Genomic DNA, 17,173 nt, shown 5'->3' with positions numbered 1-17,173 from the left:
CGGATTTTCATGCCCGATCCTCTCTTCGCCGCCTGAGCCGGATAGATTCCTTGGCCGCGTACATCTCAGAGTTCCAAAGGCTAACTCTAGAGATAGAGACCCTTAGTCCCTCCGATAAACTTCACAGCTTTATCGACGGACTCGAACCCAACCTAAAGGACGATGTGCACAAATACAACCCTACCACCTTAGATGCTGCAATTGCGTATGTGGAGCGTCTTCGCGATAATCGGCGCCCTACACTGTTAGGTGCAGCGAAAATGAGAGTTGAACTTTGCTCAGGATGAGTGATCCGATCGTACTCAAGGTTCCTTTTACTTACGGAAGGGAGAGCCTTCCGTTCCTTTACTGAGAGAGTGCAATGGACACAAACAAAGTGATGAACACTGTGAATGAAGGTGCTGAAACTGAGAGATAGAGAGAGAAGAATACGACACCAGAATGTTGTCAAACCCTCCTCCGAAGGCCCCACTCTCTACGGCGAGAGCGGTCTACTTATTGATTGCACAAATCTCTATGGTGCTTGGACTTGCCGACGATGTCGACGATGATGAGGACGACGACGAGACGGGTTGAAATCTGAGAATGCTAATGGCTGAAATCTGCAAATCTTGTATCTGCTGAATTCTGACTCTATGTCGACGACGCGTTGAAAACGCAGATGCTGAAATCTACGTTTTCCGGGCTGAAACTGTGAACTGCGCGGGATCTGGCCGTGCGGCAAGGATAGATCTGCAAGGTTCGGGACTTCTTCTGCAAGTACTGACTGCTGAAAATGCTGGTGTTCTTGATGTCCTTGTCGCGAAGGTCTGCAAAAACGCTAGGGGCTGAATCTGTCCTTGCTGAGAAAAATTGCTAACGCTAAGGCTGATTTGCTGTTGTGGGGGAATCTGCTAACGCTAGGGCTGATCTGCTGTCTACTGTCGCCGTGAATCTGCAAGTGCAAAAACGCTGGCTGATCTGATGCAAAAACACTAGGCCTTCTGCAATGTTGAAAATGCTAGAGTTGTCGCGGGGGTTGGTCTTGCTGAGAAGTTGCCTGTTGAGCAAGGTGCTCCTGCTGCCTCTTCTGCCAGAAAGAGCTAGCTCTGGGTTTTCTTATAAACTTGGCTATCAAAATTTCCCTACCTAGTTCTCAACAAAAGTCACTTAATAAATAAGTGAAAAATGTCAAAATAGGGAAAATAGGTCTATGCACTATAAAAATGCTACTGATGGGATCTGACTAGAATTTGATGATCATGCTGTGCGCAACCGGAGGATATGCATCTACTCTAAGTGACTGGTCATGCACGGTCTGGGAACAGACTCACAAAAGTGCCAGATCACTTCCTATTCTAGACTGACTTGACTGAACTGAACCCTTGTCATGATGTAGCTTGTCCACCGACACATAGGGTTGGATGTGTCACGTGACATCCCCTCCTTTTCAAAGTGAGATACTGGTACCGAACTGTATGGCGTCGAGGGAGATCGCCAATAACATCTGTAATCCTAGAAAGGACTCTTCGCCGGCCCACTCTGATGAGTGGGTCATGTGACACTTGAACTTCATAAAGGTCTGCAACGCTTTCTTCTGTGGGTCGCGCCGAAAGCGACACAAAGTCATTTGTGGCTCCTTCAATGCTTCAACTTTGTCTACAGTCATGCGTCTACCTTTTTCAAGAATCTCCGAGGCTGAAAATTCCTGAAACCACTTCCAACACAAAAACATGAACATACCCATTCCATGTAAAGTGACTGGAAAAAATATAATCTTCCTAAAAGACTGTGCATGCAATGTAGATGAACAAAGAGACGGAGTGCCAACCCGTTCATCACACACACGCAAACAATGAGATTGAATCTTGTGTTTCTGATCTAAATCAATCAACTATGGCAATCACAACGGAAATGCCCATGCGTGGTGCTCAATCTTTCTTGTGCTCTTTCGGAAACTGTGTCATGCCAAGGAAGAGACATGGAATGTGACTTCCTGGAATGCAAACAATTCAGCTTTTCATGAAAAATCGGCATACATCCGTGCTCATTCATGAGTGAAACGTGCTCAACGTGCAATATGTCATGCCTAGGAAAAGGGATCTCATAAATACGCTGACAAAAATATAGGAAACGATCACAAATGAGACACTCGAACAATGTGTGCTGGCTAACCATGCGAACACATAGTACTTCCTTTGGGGGTTCTGTGGACCTAGGCTCGAGAGCCAAGATCAGTTCTTCCTGATTGATTGTCTCTGCAATGAGGTTAGCTTCACTAGAAAAAGTATCCACTAACACATCAACCTTGTGAACAATCACATCCTCTTTATGCAAATCATCATGCTTGTGAGAAATCACATCTTGATCATCATGCAAATCATCATGCTTATCATTCAAATCATCATGCTTATCATCATGCAAATCATGTGTGTCAGGCTTGGGAGAAGAAGAGACTAAGAGAGTTCCCTTTTCCCGATTCTATTGCATCTGTGCCTGCACTTCAGAAAAGAGTCGCAACATCTCTTGCATTCTTGCTTTGTTCTCGCGATCAAATTCTACTAGTCTTGCTTTGTTCTCGCGATCAAATTTTGCTTCTCTTGCTTTGGCTTCCAAGCGTGCTTGCTCGTGCTCACGCTCTATGGCTGCCATTCTTTCTTCGTATTCACGATCTATGGCTGCCCTTCTTGCTGCGGATTCACGATCTATGGCTGCCATTCTTTCTGCTTTTCTTGCTTTGCGTTCTAACTCCCTGTCCATCATCATCTTGTCGAAAGCCTCCATAGGAGTTAGTGCAATCCTTGTCGTAGACGGGGAAGGGGGAGGGTCAGAAAAACCTCCTAGTGGGGAAAATTCTTCTTCGCCACTTTCATGCTCACCACCTCCATGCGAAGTATCCATTCCGCTTTGGGTGATGACCATACACTTGAAGTCTTGGGTTCTTAAGTTCCCGAGGAACTTGGGTTCTTGGGTTCTTAAGTTTAGGAGGAACTTGGGTTCTTGCGGGTCTTGGTTCTTGAGGTTCTTGAGGTTCTTCTTTAGCTTGCAATCTGTGTTTGAGAAGGATCTTCTCTTCACCCGAGCTATACTCTTCCCTGCGGGCACGCCCCTTGGCGGCCTTGCGCTCACACCAACGTTGCTTTTTCCCACCTCACGTCGCTAAGTGCACGGTCCGCTCACAATGAGTGAGAAGAGAACAAGGGGAGGTTGGACAAGCCCTTCTTTCTTGGGTTTCCTATCACTCTTCAAAAACACGATTAGGAATCGACACGCACAAACGGTCTTGGGTTACGTGTGACCGCAACAAGCAAAATAAATTATGTGGTTCTTGTGGTTCTTTCCTTGAGTGATACAGAACACTGCCAAAGCTCTGATACCAATGTTAGGGGCAGCAGAAATGAGAGTTGAACTTTGCTTAAGATGAGTGATCCAATCGTGCTCAAGGTTCCTTTTACTTACGGAAGGGAGAGCCTTCCGTTCCTTTAGTGCGAGAGTGCAATGGACACAAACAAAGTGGTGAACACTGTAAATGAAGGTACTAAAACTGAGAGATAGAGAGAGAAGAATACGACACCAGAATGTTGTCAAACCTTCCTCCGAAGGCCCCACTCTCTACGGCGAGAGCAGTCTACTTATTGATTGCACAAATCTCTAAAATGCTTGGACTTGCCGACGATGTCAACGACGATGAGGATGACAACGAGACGGGCTGAAATCTGAGAATGCTAATGGCTGAAATCTGCAAATCTTGTATCTGCTGAATTCTGACTCTATGTCGATGACGACGATGCAACGACGACGCGCTGAAAACGCAGATGCTGAAATCAGCGTTTTCCAGGCTGAAACTGTGAACTGCGCGAGATCTGACCGTGCGGCGAGGATCTGCTGCGGGAAGGTGAGATATGCGAGGTTCGGGACTTCTTCTGCGGGTACTGACTGCTGAAAACTGAAAAACACTGGTGTTCTTCATGTCCTTGTCGGGAAGGTCTGCAAAAACGCTGAGATTCATTTGCAAACCAAAAACGCTAGGGGCTGAAATCTGTCCTTGCTGAGAAAAACTGCTAACGCTAGGGCTGATCTGTTGTTGTGGGGGAATCTGCTAACGCAAGGGATGATCTGCTGTCTACTGTGGCCGTGACTCTCCAAGTGCAAAAACTCTGGCTGATCTGGTGCAAAAATGCTAGGCCTTCTGCAATGCTGAAAACGCTAGAGTTGTCGCGCGGTAGGTTTTGCTGAGAAGTTTCCTGTTGAGCAAGGTGCTCCTGCTGCCTCTTCTGCCAGAAAGTGCTAGCTCTGGGTTTTCTTATATACTTGGCTATCAAAATTGCCCTACCTAGTTCCCAACAAAAGTCACTTAATAAATAAGTGAAAAATGTCAAAAATAGGGAAAATAGTTCTTTGCACTAAAAAAATGCTACTGATGGGATCTAACTAGAATTTGATGATCATGTTGTGTGCAACCGGAGGATATGCATCTACTCTAAGTGACTGGTCATGTACGGTCTACGAACAGACTCACAAAAGTGCCAAATCACTTCCTATTCTAGACTAACTTGACCGAACTGAACCCTTGTCAAGCTGTAGCTTTTCCACGGACACATAGGGTTGGATGTGTCCCATGACATACACGGAATTTTCTCCCTAGTGACAGATCTTCAAACAGCGCTCGCTTTTCTCAGCGCGATCGAGACAGCTATAGCCAAAGTCAGCAACATCAGTCTCAGTTTAGACAGCAAGCAGCGCAAGCTTATTTAACTCCAAGGTTCTATTCTCAAGATCGACAATCTCAAAGCAGATCTTCTTCACATCTTCCTCCACTCGATCGTGGTAAAGGAAGTGATTTTTCTCACGATCGGCATTCCAATACTCAGCAAGGCTCTTCGTCAAATGGATCTTCGACTCAAAGAAGGAAGGATTATGTACAATTTGCAGTGCTGACCATAGATGGTATCAATGTCCAAAGAAACCAAATCCATCTAATTTGAAAAGAAATTCCAACTCGGAAACATCATCAAATGCTGAACAACAAGATTTTGCTAAGGATAAAGGAAAATCTGCGGTCAATACGATTCATGTCTCAGAGGATACGACTTTTCTTATGAAGCATGCTCAGTGCAATTCTGCAGTTTTGGAGCCTCTCTCAAAGCAAGTTTTGAGCCTTCTTGGAACTATCAATGGTCGCTCCATCAATATTTTGGTGAACAGCGGATGCTCGAATAATTTTGTCAGCACTCAGATAGTTCAACAGCTTGGTTTCCAACTCAGAAGACATCTCACTTATATGATGTGGAATTAGCAAATGGATCAATTTTAACTTGTGATCAGACAGTTCGATAGTTGCAGTTTGAGATTCAAACTAATGCAGATCAATTGGATTTCGGAGTCATGTCTTTATCTTATTACAACATGATTCTTGATCAGCATTGGTTATTTCTGTTCAAAGATGGATGTGAATTGACTTTACACGGCTTTCTCATGCGGAAAGAGTGATTCAAGCCTCACGTGTACTAGTCAAGCGACATGATACAGTGGATTATGAAGAGAATATGATTTTCAATGCTGATACAGATATTATTATTGATGAATTTTTGAATTCATTAACTTCTCCTGAATCAATTGATGAAGACAAAGATGATTTCAAGCAAGAAGTTTTTCCAAGTGATACTTCGTTACCAGACAAAGATAAGGACATAGTTGCAGATTCTGAGTCTGAAGACGACTATGCTTTCTTTGATTCTTTGTTGGATGATGATATGCCAATTGCAAGTCATGAAGTGACAGTTTCTGAAGATGATTCTGAAGAATTTTGGGATTCATTATTGGACGATGATTACAGTTTCAAGCCAAAATCCTCTCCAGTGATTACTAAAGTTGAAGTTACCCCATCTAAAGAGTACCCTGAGAAGATTTCCTCTTCCCCAAATATTTCGCAGTTACTGGAAGATTTTGAACCAGAAGTCTTACATCGCATGAAGAATTTTGAAGATCAACCTCTTGTTGTAATCAACCTGATTATGCCAGATTCCTCTAGAAAGTCTTTGAATAATGCAATGGCATGGGATTTAGCAGTCAAAGCAAAAAGGTTTCGCAAGAAGCAAAGGTTTCCGATAACTCAAAGATTGAAGATTTTCGAAGAGTCAATGCTTTTCTAGAGTTCTATCAACATCAGAAGTCATTTCTTTTTGACACGGGCTCTCATTTTAAATGGGAGGGAATGTCACGATTGTGACTATGTTAACAGCAATACATCTACTCCTAGTTGCAGATACGGGAAGTGCCATGCCAAGGAGGACCCCTGCGCTTGGATGGTCACATCCCTTCGCCCAAGAGACGTGCCTCTTCGCTAAAAGCCACACTCCTACGATGATTGGTCACACCGCTTCGCTCTACGGGTGCGACTCTTCGCCCAATGGTTGCAGCTCTTCGCCGAAAGGATGTGTCTTTACGTCTAAAGTCATGTCTCTTCACCAAGAGATGTGTCTTTTCATTTATGTCTCTTCGTTCCTATATAAGGAGCCCGCCCTTGTATCATACATTCAATCAATCAACACAGAGTCTTCTAAGTCTTGTTCCTGAGTTCAGTTCAAGTTTCTTAAGTTGTAATCATGAGTTTAAGTACTTAATTAAGGATTAGCACCTAGAATCCTTACAGTATGGACTGAAGTTGCCTGCATTGAACCTTTGGTGGGCGAAGCTTGGCAGAAGTCCTCTACTTACCTGATTCTTCTTTTCTGATGACAATCTTTCTCTAGATGTCCATGTTTGTGACAAAAGTCACATTGAAAGTGAGCATGAGGATTGCTCTTACCGCTATGATGTTGTCGCTGACGACCACCATGATTCAAGTTTTGGATGCGGGGAACTTGGGCACATCTCCGCAAAGTGTCCCAAAAAGGCACAGCAAGAACAGATTGAAGACAGGCCAGATAGTTCTAGAGCAGCAAAGGAATGTGGCAAAAAAGGCAGATGAAAACAAAACTGGTACCACATTGCGTGGGGCCCGAACCGAATCAGATGAACGAAAGTACAAACTTTGCCGCACTTAGGTCAAAGTGAAAGCTCAGGAAGCCCTCATTTTCTTTGATGGAGGAGCCAATGCCAACTTCTTTTCACTTGAATTGGTGGCTCGATTTGGAATTATGCCCGACGGGCTAAGGCCACAGGTAGAGGTAGTTCTAGCAGCACCCGGACGGGATGATGCTATTACACCGATCATTGGCAAACTTCGTTTGCAATGTCAAGGGTGTTTAGGGCACGAGGACTTCTACATAATGCCGTTGGGAGGTTGTGACGTCCTCCTCAAAATCCCTTGCTACCATAAGAACAATACCGTGGTTGACTATCGGGCTGAGAAAGCGACTTTGACAAATGAAGGACAAAGAGATTGTACTTGATGAAATTCAGTTTCTTTACTTGATTTTTCTGGAGAGAACTGAATGATGATTGAAGGTCAAATATGTTTTGACCTTGATAAACAACGCCAGGATTTTCTCCACACACATGCCGATTGCTTTTCAGAGGGCCTGCCAGGTGAGTTGCCACCAGCTCGTCTTGAGGATCATACTATTGATCTGATTCTTGGAATCACACCACCGAGCCGGCCACCTTACCGTGTGAGCCGAGCCCAGAATGAAGAGATTATGAACCAAATGAAAGACCTCTTGGAAAAGGGTCTTATCCAGTCGAGTACTTCACCTTACTGCTCTTCGGTGTTGTTGGTTTTGAAGAAAGACGGATCTTGGAGAATGTGCAATGACTATAGAGCTCTCAACAAAATCACCATCAAGAACAGATTCCCGATTCCTAGGATCGATGATATTGTTGGCTGACTACAAGGATCTTGTTTCAGCAGGATCGATTTGAAGAGCGGATATCATCAGATCCGAATCGCGCCTAGAGATGTCTACAAGATAGCTTTTCGGACGACCTTCGGTTTATTCGAATTTTTGGTGATGTCTTTTGGCCTTACCAATGCTCAAGCGACCTTTAACCGAATGATGGACAGGATTTTCAAAGAGTACAAATCTTTTGTGGGCACTTTCTTTGATGACATTATTGTCTTCTCCAAGGATGAGGCAAAACATAGAGAACATCTGCTACAGGTCTTTCAGGCATTGCGAGATCACAAGTTGGTGATTAATGCAAAGAAGAGTGAATTTTTCCTACCAGAGATACACTTTTTGGGACACATTGTCTCAGCAGCAGGAGTGCAGATGGACCCAGATTGAGACTATACGTGATTGGCCCGATTTGAAGAATGTCCACGAAGTTGGAAGCTGCAGCAAGATGAATGTTGCTAAGAGGGATTAAGGATCTAGCTGCTTGCAAGCTTGAGTGAGCTGTTAAGCTAATAGGGGCTTTGATACCATGGAGGAAAAACCAAACAAACAATCTTAAGCTAATCACCAATGCGCACCGTGAATAGGAAAGAGTACTCAACTGAATGTATTGAAGCTAGATTGCACAATGTGTTGAACTGATACAAGACCTGTTTATATACATGAATGGGAATTGATTGTGGGTGGTAGCTAGAGCTAACTAGAGCTGAAATGTAGGAGTTAGTTGGCCACTACATAGGGGTGATTGATGAGAGAAAAATTGGACCTAATCTAGATAAGAAGTGGGGTGGAGTGCACTCCCACTTACGACCATTTTAACAAAGGGGCACCTGACTTAAGGGCCAGTGCTTTTGGGAGTGGAACTCCGCCACTCCGTGTCTCATCTATGTGTGATGTTTTGTCTTTTAAGTGTTTGCTGTCATTTCGGTTTGGTGATTGTTGCAGTGCTTTTAAAGCCTTGCAAGTATATCCCCCCCCCCCCCCTCCCCACACACTTGGGGTGGGAAACCGTGCAACCCTTCCTAAAAATCTAATTTCAAGAGGACAAGGATGGCAAGTAGAAGAGAGAGGCCCTTTATCGCCCTCAATGCTAGTGGCTAAGAGGAGTTGCAGATATTTGGCTTGACGACTCGGTAGATGATGCCATGGGTAAGAAGGTCTCTTCTTCTGGTTGTTTGAGATTTGTGGAAATTTCGGGCTCGCGTTTTGAAATTCTTCTACATTGACTACACTTCTCAGCTGAAATATGTTCACATGGCCTTTTGTAGTAGCTGTCGTAGTTGCTCACTGCACTTGTATCCACTTCCTAACCGTGGTTTCTGTATTGTAACGTCATTATTTGTAGACCTGTATCATTGGTTGTAACTCTTTGCAACAATGTCTAGCAATTTACTTTTGCCTTTTTGTAATATGGCAGTATCGACTCCTGTTTTGCACGCACACACACACACACACACACACACAGAGAGAGAGAGAGAGAGAGAGAGAGAGAGAGAGAGAGAGAGAGGGTTTTTTGCAGCAATATTACATAGCATCTGCCAGAGAATTGGCAAGGCTTGTCGGAATTCGCATGTCACCTATTATACACCACTTCAGCGAGTCTATTTCGGGTGTTGCTACGATCAGGGGGTTCAACCAGGAATCACGGTTTACAAACACAAATCTGGACTTGATTGACTGTTATTGCAGACCCCTTTTTCATAATTTTGCAGCAATGGAGTGGCTGTGTTTACGCTTGAATGTGGTTTCGAGTATCATGTTTTTGTTGGCATTGCTGTTAGTCGTGAGCTTACCTTTGGGCACCTTTGATCCAAGTAGGTTTCCAGGTTGCTTCTCATGTAGATCATCCTTTATTAATAGCTATTCGTGTCTAAATCTAAAAGCATTTGAGGCAGGTATTGCTGGGCTTGCTGTTACATACGGCTTGAATGTGAGTTACCTTCAATACATGATCATCTGGAATCTTTGCAACCTGGAGAACAAAATAATATCTGTTGAGCGAATTCAACAATACTGCCAGCTACCTTCTGAAGCTCCTTATGTCATAGACAGTTGTCGCCCTCCCACAAGCTGGCCATGGGCAGGCACAGTAATTCTTAAGAATCTGCAGGTGCTGTACCAAGCATTGGCCATACGATGTTTCGCAGAGAGAGGGCTTACGCTAAAAAAATTGTTGCTTACAGGTAAAATATGCTCCCCATCTGCCCTTGGTTCTTCATGGAATCACGTGCACCTTCTTGGGTGGGCAGAAAATAGGTGTTGTGGGTCGGACCGGCAGTGGAAAGTCGACCCTCATACAAGTATTGTTTCGAATGGTAGAGCCTGTTGCAGGAAGTGTGTTGATAGATGACTTGGACATTTCTCAAATAGGGTTGCATGACTTGAGATCAAAGTTGAGCATTATCCCACAGGATCCTACATTATTTGAAGGGACGATACGCGAAAACCTTGATCCATTACAAGAGCACAGTGATGCCAAGATATGGGAGGTAAATTTACAATATGGTGGTTTGCCATGGCTTAAGTAAGTTCTACTTGTATAGATTAGTATTGCTTTTTGCTGCAGGTCCTTGACAAGAGTCAACTTGGGGATGTTGTTCGAACTAAACATGACAAGCTTGATGCTCCAGGTTTGCATCTTTGGGCCGCCTTCTTGTGGTTGCAAGCAAGTTTGATATGCTGTTGTCGCTTGAGTGTGAACGTGGTGCATGTGAAGTGAGTGAAAATGGAGAAAACTGGAGTGTTGGGCAACGGCAGCTGGTGTGCCTAGGGCGGGCTCTTTTGAAGCGGACACGCATTCTGGTCCTTGATGAAGCGACTGCTTCAGTGGACACTGCTACCGATGGCATCATACAAGATACTCTACGCCTCGAGTTTGCAGATTGCACAGTCATCACAATTGCGCACCGTATTCCAACCATCATACAAAGTGACCGTGTCTTGTTTCTGAGTGATGGTATGAGCGACCTTCTTCCTTCCACTTACAGGCTTTAGAAATGGAATGAATAAACTTTCCTGCAGACCTGACTCTGCATTGCCTGCATGTCCATGTCCATGTCAGGGAGGGTAGCAGAGTACGAGCGTCCCCAAAGGCTGTTGGAGGACAAAACGTCTTTGTTTGCAAAGCTTGTATCGGAATATGCGCGGAGGTCAAGTGATGCTGCCTTGCAATAATGTACGTTCGAGCCTCGAGCTTGCAGGTGGTTATTTCTTGGCCTCTTAAGATTTTGTCAGCCAGGGTTCTTTCTGGATATGGGGTCGTGCAAACACTTGGTGCACAAAACAAGCAATAATCCTCACATAAACAAAGCCATTCCATGGAGGTTCTCTTTGCCCCTCGCTGGACTTTTTGGGCCCATCCAAAGGACAAGATGACTCTTTTTTGGCTTAGAAGTGCAGGGAGGGATAACATAACTAATACAACTTAAATGATTTTTAATGATAAGATTGTGTACTAAAAAATGGGCAAAAAACTCAAAATTAATTTCATATACTCACGGAAAGTTCGCTTCCATGTTTTATCAATGTTGGTGTCCTTTAAATATGATTTTATCTACCAAAAAGTCCTTGAGGTTCAATTTTTGAAAACAACCCCTTTCCCAAATTAGTACCTATAATTTAGCAAGTTGCTAACTTTGCATCATTGACTTTGGGAATTTGCAACCCTCCATACAATCATGTTCTTGTCACAACATTTTTTCACAAAGTTAGGGCTAACCTCCTTTACTCTTGGCTCCTTGACTAACCTCTAGTGTTGCCCATCTTTTGCATGTTGTAACCAATTGCCTACTTTCAGAGACACAAGGAATCCTTTGAGTCCTCTTCGTGTAAGCGTCAGAACAATCCCAACATTAAATGTTATATCGAATGGTTGAATATACAAAGAGCATGCCCTATTTTCTCTGCTTTTGGAGTGCGAAAAAAAAAGAGAGTAGTTGGTGTGTATCAGGCAGTTCAAAACTACTCTCTTCAATTAAATGCCTCTAAAGATTCAACCACTCAAGTTACCAAAGGTTATTTTTTTCCATCAAAATATTGGAAAATTATATTATATTATATTCACATTACTGGTTGCTTGTGATCTTAAACAATAGAGCATGTACAAAACACAAACCCTAAATTTACCAAATAGAGAGCCCAAGAAAGAACATTGGTCATGAAAAACGAGTGGTTACCCCTTTATAGGCGTGTGACCATGGATGTGAGGGTAGATTTAGATTGATTGGGAAATGCCCTTGATCATGGGACTCGATTGCTACATTAGCGGAAGTGGATTTAGAATACAATTCTATCTTTGACAAAGTGACTACAATTTTGTGTAACAATTTTAGTAGACCATTGTTGGTGGACCGTCGCGATCTGACAGAGTAGCCTACGAGAACTCAAACCAACATAAATATGTCAATCTGAGGACGTAGCTGACCCTACTAGTGCGTGGAAACGTCGAATGCAATGTCCTAACAACAATGCATTGAGGAGAAAGGTGTCACTCTCAAGCCAAAAAGCAACTAAGGGGGAAAACGCCTAAGTCTCCCGTGTGGTCTATCTCTCACTCTATTTGGTCATTACAGTGTCACATGAACTCCAAATGACATGATATTTGAGATTATGGATCTCTAAGCTATGGGCAATAGGTTCCTAACAACCAAACCTTTAAAAGTTGTCGTCGAGTAGGTGAGCAACCGTGATCGTTGTCATCTCTTATCTTCATAAAAAATGACGAGTGGGGGGTCGTTTGGCTTCTCCTAGGGCCTACTTACCTCTCTCTATGCTTAGTTTCACTTAGAACACCATTAACAACTCACAAAGAGCACATAAGCACACGAGACGACCTAGAGCTAAAACCACTCATTGTGTCGTGCACACACACTCAAACACAGTACAAAAGACAGGTGCATGATGCTAATAGTGAGAGAGAGTAACACAAGAATTTTCATTAGCAATGCTCACCCGTAAAATGAGTAGTAAACGCGCGTGCTCCTCACCATGTAAGCTCAATAGTTATCCGATACTTAATAATTACAAACTTTTGGCTTATATACCCAGGGTTAAAATTGGGTATTGGCTTGAAAGAGAGAATTATTACAATAATGTGGTGGATTAGGATATCTAGCCTCTCATTAAGTACAAAACCGTTTTAATACAATCAAATTTTGCTCGAGTTTATGAATTACATTGTCGGCTTAGGTTTAAAAAATGAATAAATAAGTCAATGATTTTTATTGACTCGTCAGATTTAGTGTGAGTTGATCCTTTGCTTTACACCTCCCCCTCTCGGTTTCTTTTTGTCCCTGACAAGACTTTACTCTTTAAGCAGGGGCTGTCTTTTTTTCTATTCGTCCATGAATTGCTGGAAGGCCATCATCATTTGTTACACTTGATCCTCCTCCTGTGGCTTGTAGATTCTTATAAGTGGGTTTTCTCATTCATGGATGGTATAGGCTACAAATCTGAGCCGGAGATCTTTGCATATTGGCGTGAAGATAGTGGAGTCGATTTCAAAATAGTATGTGTATAAGGCTTCTTAGAATGTCTGCATGTAATGGCTTGGAAGGAACATAATTCATGAGAAGAGTCCATAGATGACTTTCACCTTGGAAGTATCTTTGAGATTGAAGATGAGACCTTTGTATCCTCCAAGAATGAAGTCCATCTGACTTTTGTGGCTTCTGCATTCTGGAATGTATTGATACATGCTGAGAGCATGTAGCAAATCTTCAACATCATTTTACAGGCAGTATCGGGTTTTCCTTAAACCAGGCTGATCATTTGTTTGATTGCTTTCCTCAAGAGAAGACTATACCATACACACACTAAGGTAACGTTTTCTTGTTCTTTTTATGCTAATGCACTTGCCTGAAAGTGATTCACTTTTCATGCTGATTTAAATTCATGCTTAAGCTCTCATGTTTTCATAAGCAAGCCTTTTCCTTGCTTGAATGGGAAGAAGAAGAAGTTCTTAATTTTGTTCTTTCTTTCTAAGCTATGGTTCATTACTAATCATAACTTAACCACGTTGCTAACAACTAAATACGATATTATTTCAAGTTCTGTTATTTTAAGTTTCTTAGATTACCGGACTAATATGACATAGAGAGAGTAAAAAGCACTCTCTTTAACCATAGGTGGTTGGAGATTAAATTTACCTAAGCAGTATGCAGGATGAATGCTGACTAATATCTACAATTATCCCTTAATCTCCTACATAAACCTTTTTTTATATTACTTTTATTCTCTTACCTAAATTACTCTTATAAAGGTAAATGTCATAAATCAAAGGCAACTAAGTATTGGAATTTGTTTTGAAACTATCCTTGTTTTTCTAAGAGAGACATTGTAATACTCTCATGAAAAACTCACAACTTTTTCTTGATTATGCATTCATCTTCCCTCTCTACATAGTATGTGTGTGTGAGATTCATTTTGGGGTTAGTGTCTAATTCTCTCAAGAAGAAGTTGAGCTTTGAAGGATAATTTTATCATAATCAAAGAAGTTTTCTTTGGAAGAAGGATCCGATTCCAAATAGGGTTATCCTTCCCCTGTCTCGTCAATTGAAAAACCCAAAATTCCAAAACCACTCTTACCTACAGAATTAATACTCTGCATGGTAATGAGGTATGCATAAAACCCATCTCAAAGAAGGATTTGTTAACCATGCATTCTCAATTGCATGAGCATTTTCACTACACTTGCATACCCACTTTTAGGAACTTCGCATTTTACTTTTACACTATCATTCATTGAATGGTTCTACTCTTACACAGTCAAGCATCGACTCTTGTATAATCACTCAGAAGAAGTAAGTTGGTGTAAAGTTCTATGTTTACAATTCATGGTCCACAATAAAGAAAAGATCATTATAGAGAGCATATACATTGTTCTTTTTAAGTTTGTATTCTTTTAAAAAAAAATTTCAGTTGTGGCAGGAATTTTGAGAAAAATGCATAATTTTGGAACAAATTTTTGTGAACCAAGTTCTTGACTGCTGGTGGTTGCATTCTGCTAGGTTGCAATGTTGTCAACCATTGGTGTCAAGTTCAGAGTAGAGTTTGCATTGTTAGTATGTTACATTATTTTCAACCGTTGGTGTCAACTTTGTTAGGTTGCTTTGTTGTCAAGATTTGGGTGTCAAGTTCTAGAGCAGAGTTTGCATTGTTAGTAGGTTGCATTATTGTCAACCGTTGGTGTCAACTTTGCTAGGTTGCATTGTTGTCAAGAGTTGGTTGTCTAATTCTACTAACTTACAGAAGTTGCATTGTGCTAGGAATCAGGAATATACAGAGAACTTGAAAACTGTTGATGTTTAGATGGGGATCAAGTGTATACAAAGGAATGGGAAACATCGATTTTTGAATTGTAAATTGAACAACTTTGCCTTGTTCCAGAAGAATAAATAGAATCTGAAGAAACTTGGAGGGCCTTAAATGGTTAAGTGTGGGGGCTTGAGTTTTAGTAAAGTTGAAATGTTGAAATGTGAGTTGGCTAGAATACTCATTACAAGAGCAAACAACTCAAAACCCAAGAGAAAGTTTCATGCAAAAATTAACAAGAGGTAGCATACACTTGTACGTAGGAAGTCGGGTACTTTCTCTCACATTTTCCCATATAGTGATCAATATTAGGAGCTTCTAGGGAGAAACCACATACTAGCAATGTTCATTGGAGATCAAGAGGACAATGGTCTTCCTTTAGCTTTGAGGTCAGTTGTCCCAATAGGACCAAGTTAGGTATGTGGTTCCTCCCACACAAAAACTCATGGTATTGTGGTATGCCACAATATGGGAAATAATATGAGAATTTGTTAAGCTAAAAGGACTTTCCTAGTACTTTTTATGAAGATTATACCAACAAGAGTCAATTGCATCTAGCTAGGTATGTGATGCCTCCACACAAACGCTCATGATGTTGAGGTAATATGCCACAAAATAGAAAGTAATATAAAAATTTGCTAAAAAATCTTGTGAACATCAAAAGAGATTTACAAATGCTCTCGCATCTTAAAATTGAACTAATCAAATGAAAGTTGATGTGCTAAAAACCTTTCCAAGTACTTTTTGTGAAGATTATAGAAGCATGTCATGCTCAGTCTAGTTTTATGCTGGAGGAGCCATCTATCACAAAACTTCCATGATAGAATTTGGTTTTAGAGTATGAGATCAAACAACCCAAAATTCCAAAATGGAGCTTCATGTACAAATTTACAAGACGTGTAGGAACTTGGTGAATTCTTTCTCATCATTTTTCTATATAGAGCATAACATCCATTAATAACAGGATGGGGTCTAGGAGGGCCTCTTTATTTGCTATGAGCTTCTGGAGGTGATTAACTTTTTGACAAATAGGTGTACGCCATGTGTGCAAGAATGGTGGGTGTGTAAGAGATGTGTAAGAGTGGTCAAAGGATGCACTTTCCCCCCAAAAAAGGAGATGGATAATTTTATATTTTTTGACCTTCCATAACTCTCACCACATATGATCTCCGATTTGAATGGAGATCATAACAAATCTACACATCGAGTTATTTCCATAGATATGCTACATGATATGGTTTTACGTGCTAGATTTTAAATTTCGTTTTGGGGGGGAAATTTGAATTCAAGTAAACTAGCTTTTTTTCCTGTTTGAATTCAAAAGTTGTTCTTTGATTACATTCTTAATACTAAAGGTTCGACTTAACTGCCAAATAAAGAGGCCCTCCTATACCCCATTCTCTTCCTAATGTGGGGGATATTTCTTGGGAAGCATATACCTAGCCATGTACAATTGGACGGAAAGGGCCAATAGTACATAGCAAAAGATGTGATGCATCCATTGCAAAACCCTGTGATGTTGTGGAAGTTCACACTGTGGGACGTATTTTGAGAATTTCTCTAAAACATCTTGTGAAAGTTTACTATGAACTTGTAAATTCTCTCATACTAGAAACGAGAAGGATTAAAATGAACGTTTTGATCTGAAAACTTTTGTAGCATTTCTCTTGTACACTCTTCCAGCAAGGCTCAAACTAGCGTTTGAGGCTTCAAGAGCCACCTGCAATTCAAAGATTCCACTTGATAGGTAGTTTTAGCTTAAACATCCGAAATAAAACAAGATTAAAGAAATCAAAACTAAAAACAAAAAGAAATTTGCAAGAGATATCATCCATTATTGATGTAAGAAACTCACACTCATGAGCATCTGCTTGGACCACATGCCCCCCCATCAACATGGTGATTCTTTTCCCCAACAACACCAAGCTAGATATGTGGTGCCTTGTTCACAAAATTTTATGAGATTGTTTTAGGTCCTAGTTTAGGATCAACGATAAAAAATTGTATAAACATGCTTGTGATACATAACTAGGATTTGATATTTC

The 17,173-nt window shown here is 41.5% G+C and overlaps 1 protein-coding gene across 4 annotated transcripts in view; it reads left to right on the top strand.

The window, feature by feature from the left end:
• LOC147419958 (putative ABC transporter C family member 15) overlaps nt 1-11,329 on the top strand; it is a 222,328-nt gene extending 210,999 nt beyond the window's left edge. For 2 of the 4 annotated variants that reach the window (XM_086505528.1, XM_086505530.1), the window contains 6 exons: nt 9,337-9,631; nt 9,713-9,927; nt 10,001-10,306; nt 10,384-10,447; nt 10,534-10,773; nt 10,879-11,329. In XM_086505528.1, the coding sequence (XP_086361654.1) occupies nt 9,337-9,631; nt 9,713-9,927; nt 10,001-10,306; nt 10,384-10,447; nt 10,534-10,773; nt 10,879-10,991 (1,233 nt within the window). In that variant the 3' untranslated portion in view covers nt 10,992-11,329. Of the gene's footprint in view, nt 1-9,336; nt 9,632-9,712; nt 9,928-10,000; nt 10,342-10,383; nt 10,774-10,878 lie in introns of all 4 variants that reach the window. The other 2 variants (XM_086505527.1, XM_086505529.1) reach the window with 1 other exon arrangement.
• The last annotated feature ends 5,844 nt before the right edge of the window (nt 11,330-17,173 follow it).

This window comes from Adiantum capillus-veneris, chromosome 29 (genome assembly GCF_014529385.1).
Source record: "Adiantum capillus-veneris isolate H3 chromosome 29, ASM1452938v2, whole genome shotgun sequence".
NCBI classification, from domain to species: domain Eukaryota; kingdom Viridiplantae; phylum Streptophyta; class Polypodiopsida; order Polypodiales; family Pteridaceae; genus Adiantum; species Adiantum capillus-veneris.
This window is presented reverse-complemented; position numbering and strand designations above follow the sequence as displayed.